Genomic DNA, 17371 nt, shown 5'->3' on the forward strand with positions numbered 1-17371 from the left:
GATTACATTTTTATTTTAAACCCAACAATTTTAGATGCAAATCTAAATGATTTAAATGTAGACTTTGTTTTTGCACACTTGGAATCTTCCTTTTTGTGGTTTTAAGTTGGTGCCCTTAGAATGCTAATTGGATTTGAATAATGGCAGCAAATCCAGCTGAAATTTACTAATGGATTGAATTAAGGAGCTATGGATTTTATCTTTCAACATTGTAATTTGCAGGGTGGCAAGATCTATAGCAAATGTAATCAAGCTGCATGCTAGCTTTCTTGGAGACCCATGGCTTCAATTCTGTGGTTCTCAGTACAATATCATGTAAAGTCTTGATTCTTCTGTTACCCAGAGAACTAATTTTAAGAATCCCCGAAGCTAAAAAATTTTTTTTTAATTGCTTGGTTTTGAATAGACCATCTTCTGTCTGTGATCTAGAAAAATCATTACATGTAGCAATAGCCACCAGCTTGGATGGCTTCAAAAGAGTGCTAGACAAATTCATGGAGGATAGGGCTATCAGTAGCTATAATAATAATAATAATAATAATAATAATAATAATAATAATAATAATTTGTTATTTATACCCCGCCCAACTGGCTGAGTTTCCCCAGCCACTCTGGGAGGCTCCCAATTGAGTGTTAAAAACAATACAGCATTAAATATAAAAAACTTCCCTAAACAGGGCTGCCTTCAGATGTCTATAGGATAGTTGTCTATTTCCTTGACATCTGATGGGTGGACGCCACTACCGAGAAGGCCCTCTGTCTGGTTCCCTGTAATCTCACTTCTCGCAATGAGGAAACCGCCAGAAGGGCCTCGGAGCTGGACCTCAGTATCCGGGCTGAACGATGCGGGTGGAGACGCTCCTTCAGGTATACAGGACCGAGGCCGTTTAGGGCTTTAAAGGTCAGCACCAACACTTTGAATTGTCCTTGGAAACATACTGGGAGCCAATGCAGATCTCTCAAGACTGATGTTATGTGGCCCCGGCAGCCACTCCCAGTCACCAGTCTAGCTGCTGCATTCTGGATTAATTGCAGTTTCCGGGGTCACCTTCAAAGGTAGCCCCACGTAGAGCGCATTGCAGTAGTCCAAGCGGGAGATAACTAGAGCATGCACCATTCTGGCGAGACAGTCTGCAGGCAGGCAGGGTCTCAGCCTGCGTACCAGATGGAACTGGTAGACAGCCACCCTGGACACAGAATTAACCTGCACCTCCATGGACAGCTGTGAGTCCAAAATGACTCCCAGGCTGCGCACCTGGTCCTTCAAGGGCACAGTTACCCCATTCAGGACCAGGGAATCCCCCACACCCGCCCACCCCCTGTCTCCAAAAACAGCACTTCTGTCTTGTCAGGATTCAACCTCAATCATGATGGCTGTGTTCTATCTCTGCGTGCTTCTGTGAATGCCCAGTGCTTGGAATCATAAATGGGAAGAGCCCTGTTTCACTTAGCTCCTGCTTGCAGGCTTCCCTCAGACATTTGGTTGAGCACTCTGTGAGCGTGATCCCACAGGGTGCTTAAGTATTTTTAAATGGTATAGTTTCATGCCTGTTTAGTTAGTGAAGAGAACCTGTTTGTACTTTAAAGATGCATTATAGAACCCTGGGTGATAGCCAACTAACTCACCATAAGATTTCCTCCTGCATGGTTTGTGTATTTTTAAACCAAACTGTAATAAAAATAATATTTGAATTATCAGGGGAGGGGAGCTCCTTTTTATAGAAAATTGCAATAGTGTGCTTGAATTGATTTAAGAGTGAGTGAGTTGGTAGGTGTGGATTTCTGATTCAGATTTTCCCACTTGCCATTACAAGAAATTCTGTCATAATAGTGAAAGGAATAAATATTGCATGTTAGTAACATTAAGGTAAAACATTTACTTAAAGCAAAACTTACTTGCATGTTAGTAACATTAAGTAAAAACATTTTAAAATATAATAAAATTAACCATTTGTTAGAAGCCATTGGAATCTGCAAGTCAGTAAATATCTTGAAAAATAGAATGGCCAACTTTTGGAATGCTAATTACCAAGATAAAATTCAACCATGCTGCTGGTTTTGAGTGTTTGCGTACTATAGTAATCCATAAGATTTTCATTAAACTTAAAAGTATCTGAACATTTTTGCTATTTGAAATGCAACACACTTATCAATGTAATTTTAGCAGGAACAGCAGCTTAACTTTTCAAGGGACAAAAGTGAAATGGAATTTTTCTCCCCCAGAATGAAGTACTTTTATTTTTGATTCCAAGAAAACCAACAGTACAAGAATGGTTCCAGCCCAATGTGGAACAATTTGGAAAAATAGTTAATGATTCAGTATGTAAGGAATTGTCAATTAATGTTGTTTACGATGCGTCAAGCTCTGTCTGACAAACATGATGGCAGATGCGGGTGGTGGTTGCTCGTGAGTAACCAGGCAGGACTCCAACCTGTCTTTTATCGGTGCAATAAGGTTTTATTGGTGCAAACTATTTACAGTGCATAACCACAAAGTTCATGTCCGTCTTAGTCACTTGCAGAACCCGGGAGGGGCCCATTCCGGCTTCTCCCCCAACATAAGAACTTAGACACCCCAAATCTTCACCTCCCCTCCTTGCGTTTCACATCCCTGTGCAAGCTGGGTGACGGAAGTGGCGCACATCCCTCCTGGCCAGCTGGGCTAGGTGAGGCGCTTGGGCTCTCAGTAGCATCTTCGAGCCCTCTCCTCACTTGGCTGGCCCCTTCCCTCTCTACTCCACTTGAGGTTTGGCTTTCTCCACTGCTGGAGCTAGTGTCGGAGGCTCTCTGTATTCCCCTGCCTCCCTCCCCTGTTCTGATGGCAGTCCCCTGACACATGACAACTGTGATTGTCTTCTATATTAGATCCATAATGGGAGAGAATAATATGTCAGCTGTCATGCCACTGTAGTTGTAGGCCTCTTTAGTTGGTCTGGAGTTGCATTTGTTCAGCGTATTTGCTGTTTGATACATATAAATAATTGTAGTTCTCAATCTAATATAAGTTAACTTTGGGCTAAGTTTATGTTATCTAACAGTAATTGAAATAACTGATTTGCAAACAGCAATGTTAAAATTATGTCTGCAGGGAACAACTGAAAACCTATTCAAGAGTTCTTGGAATCGTCTGATACGAAAATCTCAGGATATAAACTATGTTACCTCCATCTGCTTATTTAGAGAAATACTGAGTGTATTCAGAAAGCGGCTTAAAGCCTTGCTGTTCTTTATGGAGAGAATCTTGATAAATTTGCATTAAAAATGTTTTTTTTTCTTTCCCCCAGATATATGTTGGGCCTCTCGGCAGTTCCAGCTGTAATACAGTTTTTTGGTTTCCTCTTTCTTCCTGAAAGCCCCCGTTGGCTTATTCAAAAAGGACAGACTCAAAAGGCACGAAGAATCCTGTCTCTGATGCGGGGTAATCAAACAATAGATGAAGAATATGATAGCATCAAGAATAACATAGAAGAGGAAGAAAAAGAAGTTGGTGCAGGTAAGGCTGAATTTCTGCTTTCTTTGTACTGTACATTTATTAATGAGTGACAATCAGGCTGTGACAGTGTTAACAGCATTTTAGGTTAGTTTGAAATAGATTTGATATTATTATTATTATTATTATTATTATTATTATTATTATTATTATTACTACTACTACTACTACTACTATTTGTATAGCACCTGCAGGTCTCAGGGCAGTTCTCAACTTAAAATCACAATATAAAAACACAAAATACATAATAACAATAAAAATAAGAAGACCCAATAATTTGCAACCCATGGTTTCAGGCAGTCCTAATTGGTTCTAACCCAGTGAAAATAAGATTGAACTAAGCTCTATGCTTTATACAGCCTTGCTCCTACATTGAATTCTATTGGTATTTTTCAGAAGAAATTAATATGTTAATATCAGACTTGGTTCCATACTTTAACATAATGAAATTATAATTGTCTTAAGAATTGCTAATGAGTTTCAAGGATTCAGTTAAACAGGGGAAGCCAATATAATAATCAGCCATATATACTTTTTCAAACAAATTAATAATTTGAAGGATAATTTTTGTTCTGTTCTCAATTGACTGGGTGTATATATTCTAATTGTCACAACCTAATTATATAATTGCTTGTCAGGAGTAACTCACAAGTGCACGCTAGCTCTGATATCCTTCAATTGCGATATTAAAACTTGGGATTTTACAGTGACCTTTCAGTCTGTTGCCTCCCTTTATTCGCAGTGGATTTTGATGTGTGAGGTTCCCAGTATGGTTACAAAGAAATAAAGGCTGGCAAATTCCAAATAGCATATTGAATTCTCGTGAGTTGCTTCTGTTAGCTTTTGGGTCATGTAAATTATACTTGCCGTATACTGTGGTACCTCAGGTTACATACGCTTCAGGTTACATATGCTTCACGTTACAGATTCTGCTAACCCAGAAATAGTACCTCGGGTTAAGAACTTTGCTTCAAGATGAGAACAGAAATTGTGCTCCAGCAGCACGGCTGCAACAGGAGGCCCCATTAGCTAAAGTGGTGCTTCAGGTTAATAACAGTTTCAGGTTAAGAACGGACCTCCGGAACAAATTAAGTACTTAACCCGAGGTACCACTGTACAGCCACTTCTGTGCATTTTCTATAACCAAACTGGAGTGAGACTTCAGTCATAGTGAATATGTTTGTGAGCGGAAGAAACTTTTCAACCCATGCTACTAGTGTTTGAACTTCCCTATTTATACCAGTCTCTATTAGAGTTTATTTAACAGGATAAGTTTTTTTAATCTGTTAAAAAGTATATAAACACGGAGTGGCAATGTACAGTACAGATCCAGTGGAAGGGAAATGCAAGAGGCAGATTTATGTTTTAGATCACGGATCAGCAAACTTTTTCAGCAGGGGGCTGGTCCACTGTCCCTCAGACCGGACTATTTTTTTTGGGGGGGGGGAGAATGAACGAATCCCTATGCCCCACAAATAACCCAGTGATGCATTTTAAATAAAAGGGCACATTCTACTCATGTAAAAACACACTGATTCCGGGACTGTCCATGGGCCAGATTTAGAAGGTGATTGGGCTGGATCCGGCCCTCGGGCCCTAGTTTGCCTACCCATGTTTTAGATGCTTCTTCAGAGAGAAGGTGGGTTGGTCAGTTGTTGTTATCAAATGAGCGTTGCCAACTATGAGGAATGTCCACTGATGCTTCTGCAGGTGATCCCACTGGCTGCTCTGGGATAGAAGGGTTAAGGTGGTCTCTGAGGTAGCTTGGACCTAAATGGTCCAGGGCTTTGTAATTCAATACAAGGACCTTGAACTTGGCTTTGTAGTAGATGGGCAGCCAGTGCAGATTCTTCAACAATGCTTTCATATGTTGTCAGCCAGATGCCCCCATGAGCTCCCAGTACGTTTCCGAGCACAATTCAAAGTGTTGGTGCTGACCTTTAAAGTCCTAAACGGCCTCGGTCCAGTATATCTGAAGGAGCGTCTCCACCCCCTTCGTTTTACCCGGACACTGAGGTCCAGCACCGAGGGCCTTCTGGCGGTTCCCTCACTGTGAGAAGCCAAGTTACAGGGAACCAGGCAGAGGGCCTTCTCAGTAGTGGCGCCCTCCCTGTGGAACGCCCTCCCACCAGATGTCAAAGAGAACAACAACTACCAGATTTTTAGAAGACATCTGAAGGCAGTCCTGTTTAGGGAAGCTTTTAATGTTTGATGTATTACAGTATTTTAATATTTTTTTGGAAGCCGCCTAGAGTGGCTGGGGATGCCCAGCCAGATGGGCGGGGTATAAACAATAAACTATTATTATTATTATTATTATTATTATTATTATTATTATTATTATTATTATCTGGCTGCTGCATTCTGCACCAGCTGGCGCTTCCATACCAGGCCCCAAGGACAGCCCCACGTAGAGGCATTGCAGTAATCCAGCCTTGAGGTTACCAACACATGGGCTATAGTTGGTGGCCCTGTAAGGAGGATGCTGTGAAGTAGTCCAACTGGAGCAGGCAGTGAGGTGATCTTTTCCACCCCAAGCCTTCATTACTTGGTCCCAAGATAATGACACAGGATGAAAAACTTGAATGCAGTCTGTAGTTTGACTGCTGTTTCTACCACAGCAGTTCCCAGTGCTGGAAAAAGGGGGTGAAATCTTAAAATCTGCAAAATAATAATAATAATAATAATTTATTATTTGTACCCCGCCCATCTGGCTGGGTTTCCCCAGCCACTCTGGGCGGCTTCCATAGAAACCAAAAATACACTAAAATATCACAGATTAAAAACTTCCCTGAACAGGGCTGCCTTAAGATGTCTTCTGAATGTCAGGTAGTTATTTATCGCTTTGACATCTGATGGGAGGGCGTTCCACAGGGCAGGCGCCACTACCGAGAAGGCCCTCTGCCTGGTTCCCTGTAGCTTTGCTTCTCGCAATGAGGGAACCGCCAGAAGGCCCTCGGCACTGGACCTCAGCATCCGGGCAGAACGATGGGGGTGGAGACGCTCCTTCAGGTATACTGGGCCGAGGCCATTTAGGGCTTTAAAGGTCAACACCAGCACTTTGAATTGTGCTCGGAAACGTACTGGGAGCCAATGTAGGTCTTTCAAGACCGGTGTTATATGGTCTCGGCGGCCGCCCCCAGTCACCAGTCTAGCTGCCGCATTCTGGATTAGTTGTAGTTTCCGAGTCACCTTCAAAGGTAGCCCCACGTAGAGCGCATTGCAGTAGTCCAAGCGGGAGATAACCAGAGCATGCACCACTCTGGCGAGACAGTCCGCGGGCAGGTAGGGTCTCAGCCTGCGTACCAGGTGGTACGCAAAACAGCCTATCTCTTCTGTGGCCTGTGTTTACAGATCCCCGTGCAAGTGTTTCAGTTTCTTTGGATTGTGGCGGTTATCTAGGCTGAGATCCAGAAAGCCCCCGCCACAACTAGTTCTGCCAAGAGGTTTTGGCTTCTGTTTTTGTGAATTGAAACTGTGCAGTATTGCAAACCACTTCTGAAACCATGTGGACTTTTAAGAGCTGTTTGTGTCTCCGGGGTCTGTAGCTAAAAAAAAAAAAAAATTCCTCTGGGCTTGCCCAAACTGTGCTGCTTAATGTTGCTGTTCGGCGTCTAGCCCATGATGATTTTTCCATGGAGAGATGTGGGTCTAACATAAGAGTGTTAAACTGAATCATAGGTTAAGTTTTTTTCATGCATTTACTCACTTGCTGTTCTGCACACTAAATATGTAACATAATATTATGTGCTGTTGACCATAAGGGGGAAATGGCAAATAGCTTATGGCTTTTTCTTGGATCAGAGTTTATTCTAAAAATGGAAATAAAATCAAATTATTGTGATTCAAGGGTTGTTATTATGTTTGTGTTGAGATATTATCAATTTTTGTTTTTCTCATTGATGGTAAAATGGGGTTTCTTAAAAATGACACAAGAAGTTCCTTCTGGTACTGTACCCAAATAATTGTTTAGGAAAAATATGTTTTTCTTAAAGTGAATTTTGCATTGGTGAAGAAGCTCTTGACACTGATATGAGAGGATATAAGAGGATTTTCCTCATCTGCCTTTCAAGATGCAAAACGGATTCTGAAACACTGGCCTCTTATTTATAGTGTATGGATATAAGCAGATTAATGTATAATTCTTATTTCCTGTAAAAACAGATATTAGCAGGATAAGTCTGGTCTCAAGTTTATGCAGCCCTGACTACTAAAACTTTAATTTATTAATATATTTCTTGCTCATGGGACTTTGGAAAGTCATGATGAAGGGTTTCAGATAAGTTCCTTCCTCCTTAAAAACTCGGAAGATTTTAACATTTCAGAGCTAGCAGTTTTAGTGAGCTTCGAATGCAGTGATATTCGGTGATCTTGTTTGTGTTCATTCTGTTATGACTTTGGCTTTCAGTGTTGTCAACACTGCATTAGAGGAGTTCTGTTTTTAGGATTTCCTCTTCCCTAACAAGAAGCTGGGAGACGCAGCACATGAATCTTAGTACTACTACAAATTTCATTATGCAGGGGTGGAGATTTCTTGAATTTACACCACAGCCTGAAATACAAACAATATCGACATTGCGCTATTTTTGCATCAAAAAGATTGCTTATAAATAATGGAACTAAAGCTCAAGCTCCATTGTGTTTGAGTGGTTTTCTGTGACTTCAGTGATTATACCGGAATTGGATTATTCTCTTGCATATTAGCATTTTTTTTATAAGAGCGAACAAGCAGTTCTAAGAGGGAGCTCTGAAGTGTTAACATTTTGTTAAAACTAAATTAGATCTGTTAGAAGCAAGAATAAAATGACAGTTTATGGCAGATTCTAAACAAGTGAATAGCTACAGAAATGCCTGTATAGAACATCTTTATTCACATTTTATTTCAAAAGCGCTGCACTTTATAGTATTTAGCTTCCATTGCTATGACAATGGAAAACAGTTTCCCCAGTAACTTGCAGCATTTGTAAATGCAGAGCAAGAAAATGTTTGGATATAGCTACAGTCCAACGGCCTTGAAAAAGAGTACAAACAGATGTATTAAACTGAAGTTACAATTTTGGCAATACCTCATTTCTAGAAGTATGAACACAGAAAAGGTTTAAGTTGACATGTGTTGCATTTGCCACGCATTGATATTTTTGAATTGTTATTAAAAAAAAGACAAACTGAAATCATTATGACTCTACCAACCAAATGACATGGACTTTCACTTTGTATCTCATTGAGAAACACTATTTTGCTGCCACCCACTGCTTTTAGACACCTGTTATACCCCAATCATGCATGTATATTCAGGATATACTGTATGTCTATTGTTCACATATGTACTTTGTTCAAAGGGACTAGTTTTCAAATAAAGGTGCATAGGATTCAAGCCTTAGCCTTCAAGTAAGTAACCTTTCTTAGTATCCTATGCCAGGCTGAAGAGAAGAAAGCATTAAGCCCCAGGCAACTGAGGGTTTGTACCAGTCTACTGCTGCAAGCGCTGGCCACAACATGAGGGTAACATGCCCCCATGGTCCTGTTTTTCTGATAGTTTGGTTCTTTAAGTGCTCTTAAAAACATGCTTTTCCTACATGCCTTGAAGGCTTCTACTTCAGCTGGCTTTCCCCGTTCCTTATTTTGCCATCCAGCATTTCATTATCCAGCTTAGAAGGAGCAATTTGCCCTTGTTTGTTTCAGAGCCCGTTCTGTTTTATTTTGTGCCTTTATATCCTTCCTGGCTTCCGTTGAACTCCAGGCAGCATGTATAGGACTCCTGGGGAGTCTCCAAGCCAATCCAGGCCTATGTAGTTTCAGCAGAGTTAATGTATTGTATGCCATGCCCTGGGATCTGGAACCCTGGTGCTACATAAAAACAGTGCTCAAGTAGGTTACTAGTTCCCAGTTCCTTATTTGCTTGCAAGTTCAAAACACTGAAAAGAATGAAAATTCATTCATCCCTGAACCCCCAGATAGCATTTGGAGTGCCCCATATTGTATATTTCCATGACTGGGGACTCCCACCTTTGAGTCCTAGAACAGTTGTTTTTGGTCCAAATTATCTTGCTTATGAAATGCTCATAAGAAATTAAATCAGCAACTGGTTGTGCCTACCCCACAACATGAATCACACACCCATCCATCTGGGGGAGTGTCCCTTGTGTGCCCTGCAGGATCTGATTTCTTTCCACAGGGCCTGTAAGACAGAGTTGTTCCGCCTGGCCTTTGGCTTGGAGCCAATTTGATTCCCTCCCCCTCTTTCTTTTTTCTTTTTCCTTTCTCCTCCTGTGATGAGGCTGTATTTTAATATTTTAATGTTGTATTTTAATCTTGTTTTTAAGTTGTATTCATTCAACCTGTTTTTATTATTGCTTGTTAGCCGCCCTGAGCCCGGCAGGGTATAAATAAAAATTATTACTATTATTATTATTATTATTATTATTATTATTATTATTATTATTAGATGACATTGGATCCTGTCTAGCCCAGAGCTTCCTGCAGGCACATAGCATAGTCAGCTGCATCTGTACATACTAACAATAGCTAAAATGTGTAAAAAAGAAGGTGATGATATGCTTTGGGCAGCAAACAACAAATCATGCACCCACCCACAAAATAAAGTATAATGATATTGATGATCATATTAATTGTTCCTAATTATTTTTTGTAGATTGATAGAAGATTAAATATGAGGATATACTAATCTAATTGAAAGGAAAATGGGGTCTAGCATATATTCTTATTCCTGATAAACATCGAAAAGGGAATATTGAAGAGTTGTCGACCTTTATTACAGTGCTTTGTAATAAGAATTATAGAGAACATACAACTCCTGAGTCTCATCGCTGCCTCCTGTGAGAGCGAGTGCCATAGTTTTAACTAATATTGTTCTTTACAGCAGTGACCGTAGCATTATGCAAAGCAATAATACATGTAGATGGTGTGACTTGTACTGCTGTTTGGAGTGGTTTACCATTGTACAGTGGTTTGAAAGCAGCCTGTGAATTAGTGCAGTGATAGGCGGCAGCAGCAGCAGCAACAACTCCTTTCCAAACAGGGTTGGATGAAGCAACTGGGTCAAGTGGCAGATTCAGGGGTTGTTACTTCTAAGCTGCTTGGCGATTCCCCTCTCTTGGAGGACAGAGCTTGTACATGCTATGTAGCCTCTCCGGTTCCCCCAAACCTAGCCTGGTACTTTAGGTGCAGTGAATGATGCTAATCTGCTACCATTGTTGAAGTAAGATTCAACTGTCTGTCCGGGCCGTTTTTGAATGTGGAATAGGGAAGGAGTGCCAGCCCTTCACCGCTAACAACAAAATATTTGGGGCCAGACCTGCTTCTAAAACATGTTTTTGTGGTTTTCCAGAGCTTGGTTTCAGCTGTGGGGAAGCTGAAGTATCCTCTCTGCATCAGTGAGATTGCTTCTGAGTTCATCATCGTCCAACCTTTTGTAGAATCCTTTTCAGTGTATCCTAGCAACAAGAATGGCAATATGCACAAAGGCCATTAGGGACCCTTACTTTAAAAAATTTAATCTACCCTCAGTTAAAAAAAAAAATCTACAAACTTGAAGTCTAAAGCACGTCTACTAAAGAATTTTCTAATTCTATTGACTTTTTCCAGAATAGTAGTAACTACAAAATATTATACAACAAATATTATAACCCTTGGAAAGGTTAATCAGTGTATCAGATTTAATGGTTTAAAATCTTTATTCTTATGACTACATGTTTCACAAATGAATGTTTGGTTAATTGTGTTTACTTGAGTACTTAAATGATAATCTGAAAAATAACGTTTCCACTCAGCACCAGTCATCTAGATAAATATTTAACAAACTGTTTGGACGCTGGGCAGTGGGAATCCCTGGAGTCCTAAAGAGCTGCCGTTTCCCCCTTTAGTGTATGTTTACTGCTTCTGCCCTGTTGTCTGGTAGTCCTTAGAAGCACTGTGGTTTTCTCTTCCTTTTTTCCAAGCAACCAGAATGTATTTTTCTTGTGCTGAGTTTGTCTGAGGTCAGATACACCTTAGAAAGTATTTTCTGCACATAAAAGGTAAAGGTAAAGGACCCCTGACCGTTAAGTTCAGTCGCGAACAACTCTGGGGTTGCGGCGCTCATCTTGCTTTACTGGCTGAGGGAGCTGACGTTTTGTCTGTAGACAGCTTCCGGGTCACGTGGCCAGCATGACTAAGCTGCTTCTGGCGAAACCAGAGCAGCACACGGAAACACCGTTAACCTTCCCGCTGGAGCGGTACCTATTTATCTACTTGCACTTTGACGTGCTTTCGAACTGCTAGGTTGGCAGGAGCTGGGACCGAGCAATGGGAGCTCACCCCATCATGGGGATTTGAACCACCGACCTTCTGATCGGCAAGCCCTAGGCTCAGTGGTTTAGACCACAGCGCCACCCGCATCCCTAAGGTAAAGGTAAAGGACCCCTGATAGTTAAGTCTAGTCGCGAACGACTCCGGGGTTGCTGCACTCATCTCGCTTTAATGGCCGAGGGAGTTGACATTAGTCTGCAGACAGTTTTTCCGGGTCATGTGGCCAGCATGACTAAGCCGCTTCTGGCGAAACCAGAATACTGCTACACAATAAATGCAGAATCTCCGACCCAAATGGAAAATGCAAAAGGTTAACACTTTACAAAGAGTTATAGAATTGTAGAGTTGGAAAAGAGTTCATGTAGTCCAAAGAGACTTAGACATGTCTTCTGCTCTACAGCAGACACTCAATAAGAATTCACTTACAGTACAACACATTATATGTCTACTCAGAAGTCGATTTCTTTGTGTTTGTTGGGGTAAGTGGTTACAGGATAGCAGCCTAAGCTTTGTTAAGGGTTGGGTTTTTTTGAGGGAGGACAGTTCCTGTTACTTTTAAAGCTGTAACTCCAAAGTCAGGGTCAATGAGACATAGCTAACTTCCCATGGTAAGCATGGGGTCAGCATGGTGTAGTTGGTTTTTTAAAAGATCATTGTCATGCTTCATTCTCCCCACCAGCCACTTTCGGTTTGTATTATTTAGCTCCTGTTACAGAACTTATTTCTTCCATATTTAACTACATTGCTGGCAGGCATGAAGTATGGTGCATGGCTCTCATTCTGCTAAGAAAACAAGGAAAGGGGCCTTTATTCAATCATCCATTTTTTTTTCCTGGGAAGCGTGGCTTGACGTTCTGATTTTAATCCTGAGAAGAAATGGTTACAGTGACATTTCTAGACTTTATAATATGATGGAATATTTTGACATAATTGAAGGTGTTCCATTCCTTTGAAAATAGCCATGCCCTGTCCCTGTGAGAAGTTAACAAAACACCCAGGTAATTGAAACTGTGCTGGAAAGTAGAACAATACTCTATTCCAACAGAAATAATTAAATCAGAGCAGGATGACCTTGGCACCATGTTATTTTCCTGTTGATTTCTTAAGTATCCCAGGAAGACTTGGAATAAAGAAATAAGCTCTGGAACCTCTACTGGAAGATGCACAGTCTTTGTACAGTTGTAATAAAGTGAGCATTCAAACTTCTGTTTCAAACAATTAAACTGTATTGAATAGCATAATAGGAAAATTCTGGAGAAATAATTAGTTATGCATGCTATTTTGATTTGAAAAACTTTTATAGAGGTTTATAGACCACAGATATAATTTTAAAATGACAAATCAAATAAATAAGCACTTTAATGTTATTTGATAGGAAAACATATCATGGGAATAAAAACTTCTCATCTGCAGTTGCTGATGTGTTTTGGAATTGTGTAGTGCTTTCGTTCATTAATGAGAACTTCATTGGATTTTGTTTAGTGATAAATTGGCTTCAAGAAGGGTAACATACGGTTCTGCCTAGGTAGAATAAAATTGTGGTTGTGAAGTAAATTGTTGGCATTGGTAAAATGGGCTAAAAGGCTGCATTTGGTTTTCAAGTAGAGCTGTTTGGAGTCAAAGCTGCAAAGTGAACTTTATTGTACAGGCAATTCTCAGCTTACACTGGGGTTACATTTCGGGGATAGTGCATAAACTCAAAATCGCTTATAGTCAAAGCACATGGAATTCAGTGGGGGGTGGGATTGCCAAAGTCTTTTTTTCCTGGATGCCTGCCCCCTTTCCATCTATCTAGGGACCAACTCCCTTCTCTTGCGGGGGCCCAATTAGTGCCATTGCCTTCCGTTAAGAGTTTGGGTGTAATCCTTGACGCCTCCCTTTCCATGGAGGCGCAAGTTACAGCAACAGCCAAGGCGACATTTTTCCACCTTCGCCGCATCGAGCAGTTGGTTCCTTACCTTTCCCGCCCCGACCTGGCCACAGTGATCCATGCAACGGTCATCTCCAGGCTTGACTACTGTAATTCGCTCTACGCGGGGCTGCCCTTGAAGCTGTCCCAGAAACTCCAGCGGGTGCAGAATGCTGCAGCGAGGCTCCTCACGGGGTCTCTGCCATGGGAGCATATTCATCCAGTGCTTTTCAAGCTGCACTGGCTCCCGGTGGAGTACAGGGTCAGATTTAAGGTGCTGCTTTTGACCTTTAAAGCCCTTCACGGCCTAGGACCCTCGTACCTACGAGACCGCCTCTCCCGTTATGCCCCACGGAGAGCCTCAAGGTCCATAAATAGCAGCACCCTAGTGGTCCCAGGCCCTAAGGAAGTTAGATTGGCTTCAATCAGAGCTAGGGCCTTTTCAACTCTGGCTCTGGCCTGGTGGAACGCTCTGCCTCATGAGACCAGGGCCCTGCAGGATCTGATTTCTTTCCGCAGGGCCTGTAAGACAGAGTTGTTCCGCCTGGCCTTTGGCTTGGAGCCAATTTGATTCCCTCCCTCCCTCTCTTTCTTTTTTCTTTTCCTTCTCCTCCTGCGAGGAGGCTACATTTTAATATTTTAATGTTTCAATATTTTAATGTATTCTAATTTTGTTTTTAAGTTGTAATCCTTCATCTTATTTTTATTATTGCTTGTAAGCCGCTCTGAGCCTGGCCTTGGCTGGGGAGGGCGGGGTATAAATAAAAATTATTATTATTATTATTATTATTATTATTATTATTACCTATCTATCTATCTATCTATTTTATTGCCAAGTGCATAAAGCTGAATGCACACAAGATACATAAACGTAAGTTGTCAGTTATCTGTATCCTAAAACCTTGGTAGGAAAAAACCCAATACTTTTAGGATAGCACTGAATGACCATAAACCATGCATCTTGTTCTGAACTGCTGTGCTTGACTATTTTGTCTCCTTGCTTTTAAATTGGTGGTACCTTTTGAAGGAGCGAAATCAGACTCTATGTTTTAGATAAATGAATTTATTAAGCCAACAGTAAGTGTCTTACAGTTTTTTTACTAATAATTAAATAATTTATACCATACATTATTTATAATGGAAAGGTTGGGTCTCCTGAATTGAAGAGGATAGTTGTGGTTTAATCTTTTCTTTTCTTTTTAAGTGAGCAGATTGGACCTCCTTAAAAGGCACAATTGAGAGATCTAAATTTGAGGCTGAGAGTTAGGTTTTTGTGTTACCTTTCGTCCAAATGCAGCAGTTAACTGTATTTTAATATAATAGTGAGTCAACCTTATTGGGTAGTGAATGAATGCTGTTAAGCAAATAGAAAAAATCATATCTAAGGTTATGTATAATTTATTCCCTATAAATATTGATTTTGAGCCGAACTTCATGGACAGTGTTGTCTGAATGCCATGCATTTAATCTCTTGTGAATATATTGACCTAGGAGTCACTGTACTGAAGACGGTTGAGCTCCCTCAGCTGCTTTTATTTCTCTTAGTGAATTCTCCAGCCCTCAGCATGTATAATTAAGACATGCTAAAAATGGTTTTCTATATGGAGGCAAACAGATAATACAAGAAAAGAGAGTGCTTAGGGAAGGTCCTAGAGGAACAATAAGTTTGAAGAAGCAATAGCTGCTTCGTTTACCAACAAACAATGCAAGAGGAGTGAAGACATCTCTTATATCTTATTGATTGCAAGAGAACTGACTGATATTTGTCATTTAGTATACTAAGCACTCATTCTGCTGTATATAATAAGGATGTGTGTACCACCATATCTATTCAGTTTTAGACTTTTTGAGAAACTTAATGGCTTCTCACAGCTGTCCATGGAGGTCAGTTCTGTGTCCAGGGCAGCTGTTTACCAGCTCCATCTGGTACACAGGCTGAGACCCTATCTGCCCACGGACTGTCTTGGAGTGGTGCATGCTCTAGTTATCTCTCCTTTGGACTACTGCAATGCGCTCTATGTGGGGCTACCTTTAAAGGCGACCTAGAAATTACAACTAATTCAGAATGCGGCAGCTAGACTGGTGACTGGGAGCGGCCGCCGAGACCACATAACACCGGTCTTGAAAGACCTACATTGGCTCCCAGTACGTTTCCGAGCACAATTCAAAGTGTTGGTGCTGACCTTTAAAGCCCTAAACGGCCTTGGTCCAGTATACCTGAAGGAGCGTCCCGTGCCGAGGGCCTTCTGGTGGTTCCCTCATGAGAAGCAAAGTTACAGGGAACCAGGCAGAGGGCCTTCTTGGTAGTGGCACCCGCCCTGTGGAACGCCCTCCCACCAGATGTCAAAGAGAAAAACGACTACCAGATTTTTAGAGGACGTCTGAAGGCAGCCCTGTTTAGGGAAGCTTTTAATGTTTAACAGACTATTGTATTGTGGTATTTTGTTGGAAGCTGCCCAGAGTGGCTGGGGAAACCCAGCCAGATGGGTGGGGAATTAATAATAATAATAATAATAATAATAATAATAATAATAATATAATAATAATAATAATAGAGACTGAAGATTATCAGTACTTGTTTTTATGCCTGTATTGTTGCAGTAGATACTTTCAATTACCATGTTTTATATATGTGGGGAATAGTGCCATAATTTAAAATCTTAGAACAATGCATAATTTTAACAATTAGAACAATATCTGAATTATAAAACCTGCCGTGAGTATGCAATGGCTATAGTATTATATTTTTATGGATTTTAGTTGCATTGCTAATCTTTAAATACAGACATTAAAATTAATAGGGAAATTGCATAGAGAAATAACCTTAGTGCTTCTTGGTTTTTATATAGATTTCAGCAGCAATTGTATAATTAACCAACTTTCATTTTCCCTGCTGGTATTGTATCTCATAGGGTCTCCTAAACTTGGGTGTCTGGATGTTTTTGGGCTATAATTCCCATAATCCCTGGCCACTGGTCCTGCTAGCTAGGAATGATGGGAGTTGTAGACCTAAGACTGGGAAACCCTGGTATAGTGTATCCCTTCTTTCAGGTCCTGCAGTATTTATTAAACTAAAGTTACTGGAAAATTATTAATTTAAATTCTTACCCTTAGACCAGTATATGAACAATTGTTGCATATATATCTGAAATTAATTAATTTTGTAAGCCATTTGTAATGTGGATTTGATGGCACTATCATTTTTGGCTTTCTGCTTTCCTGAAATACCCACCTTTATATATCATTTGTCTTCTAGAGGCTTGAAACATTTTATTTCATTGATTTTTAAGTCCCAGCATGACAACAGTCTTCAAACCACTTGATCTGTGGTCAATTATTCATCTGCTATACATAATAAAGAATGTATGAAATAAATAGCGTGTGAAAAAGTTCAAAATATGGGATGTGGTTGGTTGCCATAGTGGGAAATACTGATTGATGTAATGAATTTCATTTTTCTTTACTTTTTCAAGCTGGACCTGTGATCTGCAGAATGCTGACCTATCCTCCAACTCGAAGAGAGTTAATAGTGGGTTGTGGTCTACAAATGTTCCAGCAACTGGCAGGTATTAACACAGTCATGTATGTATCACTTTTTCAACTTTGGTTTTTTTATTTAAAAAACATGTTTCATTTGGTACAACAGAAAATAGACAAAGAGCTTT

The 17371-nt window shown here is 40.5% G+C and overlaps 1 protein-coding gene across 2 annotated transcripts in view; it reads left to right on the forward strand.

Moving 5' to 3' along the window:
- Positions 1-17371, forward strand: part of SLC2A13 (solute carrier family 2 member 13) — a 111481-nt gene that overhangs the window by 21167 nt on the left and 72943 nt on the right. For both annotated transcript variants that reach the window (XM_083575176.1, XM_083575177.1), the window contains exons 3-4: positions 3285-3493; positions 17180-17288. In XM_083575176.1, the coding sequence (XP_083431302.1) occupies positions 3285-3493; positions 17180-17288 (318 nt within the window). The remainder of the gene's footprint in view (positions 1-3284; positions 3494-17179; positions 17289-17371) is intronic.

Source organism: Podarcis filfolensis (genome assembly GCF_964270895.1).
Source record: "Podarcis filfolensis genome assembly, chromosome: 10".
NCBI lineage: Eukaryota > Metazoa > Chordata > Lepidosauria > Squamata > Lacertidae > Podarcis > Podarcis filfolensis.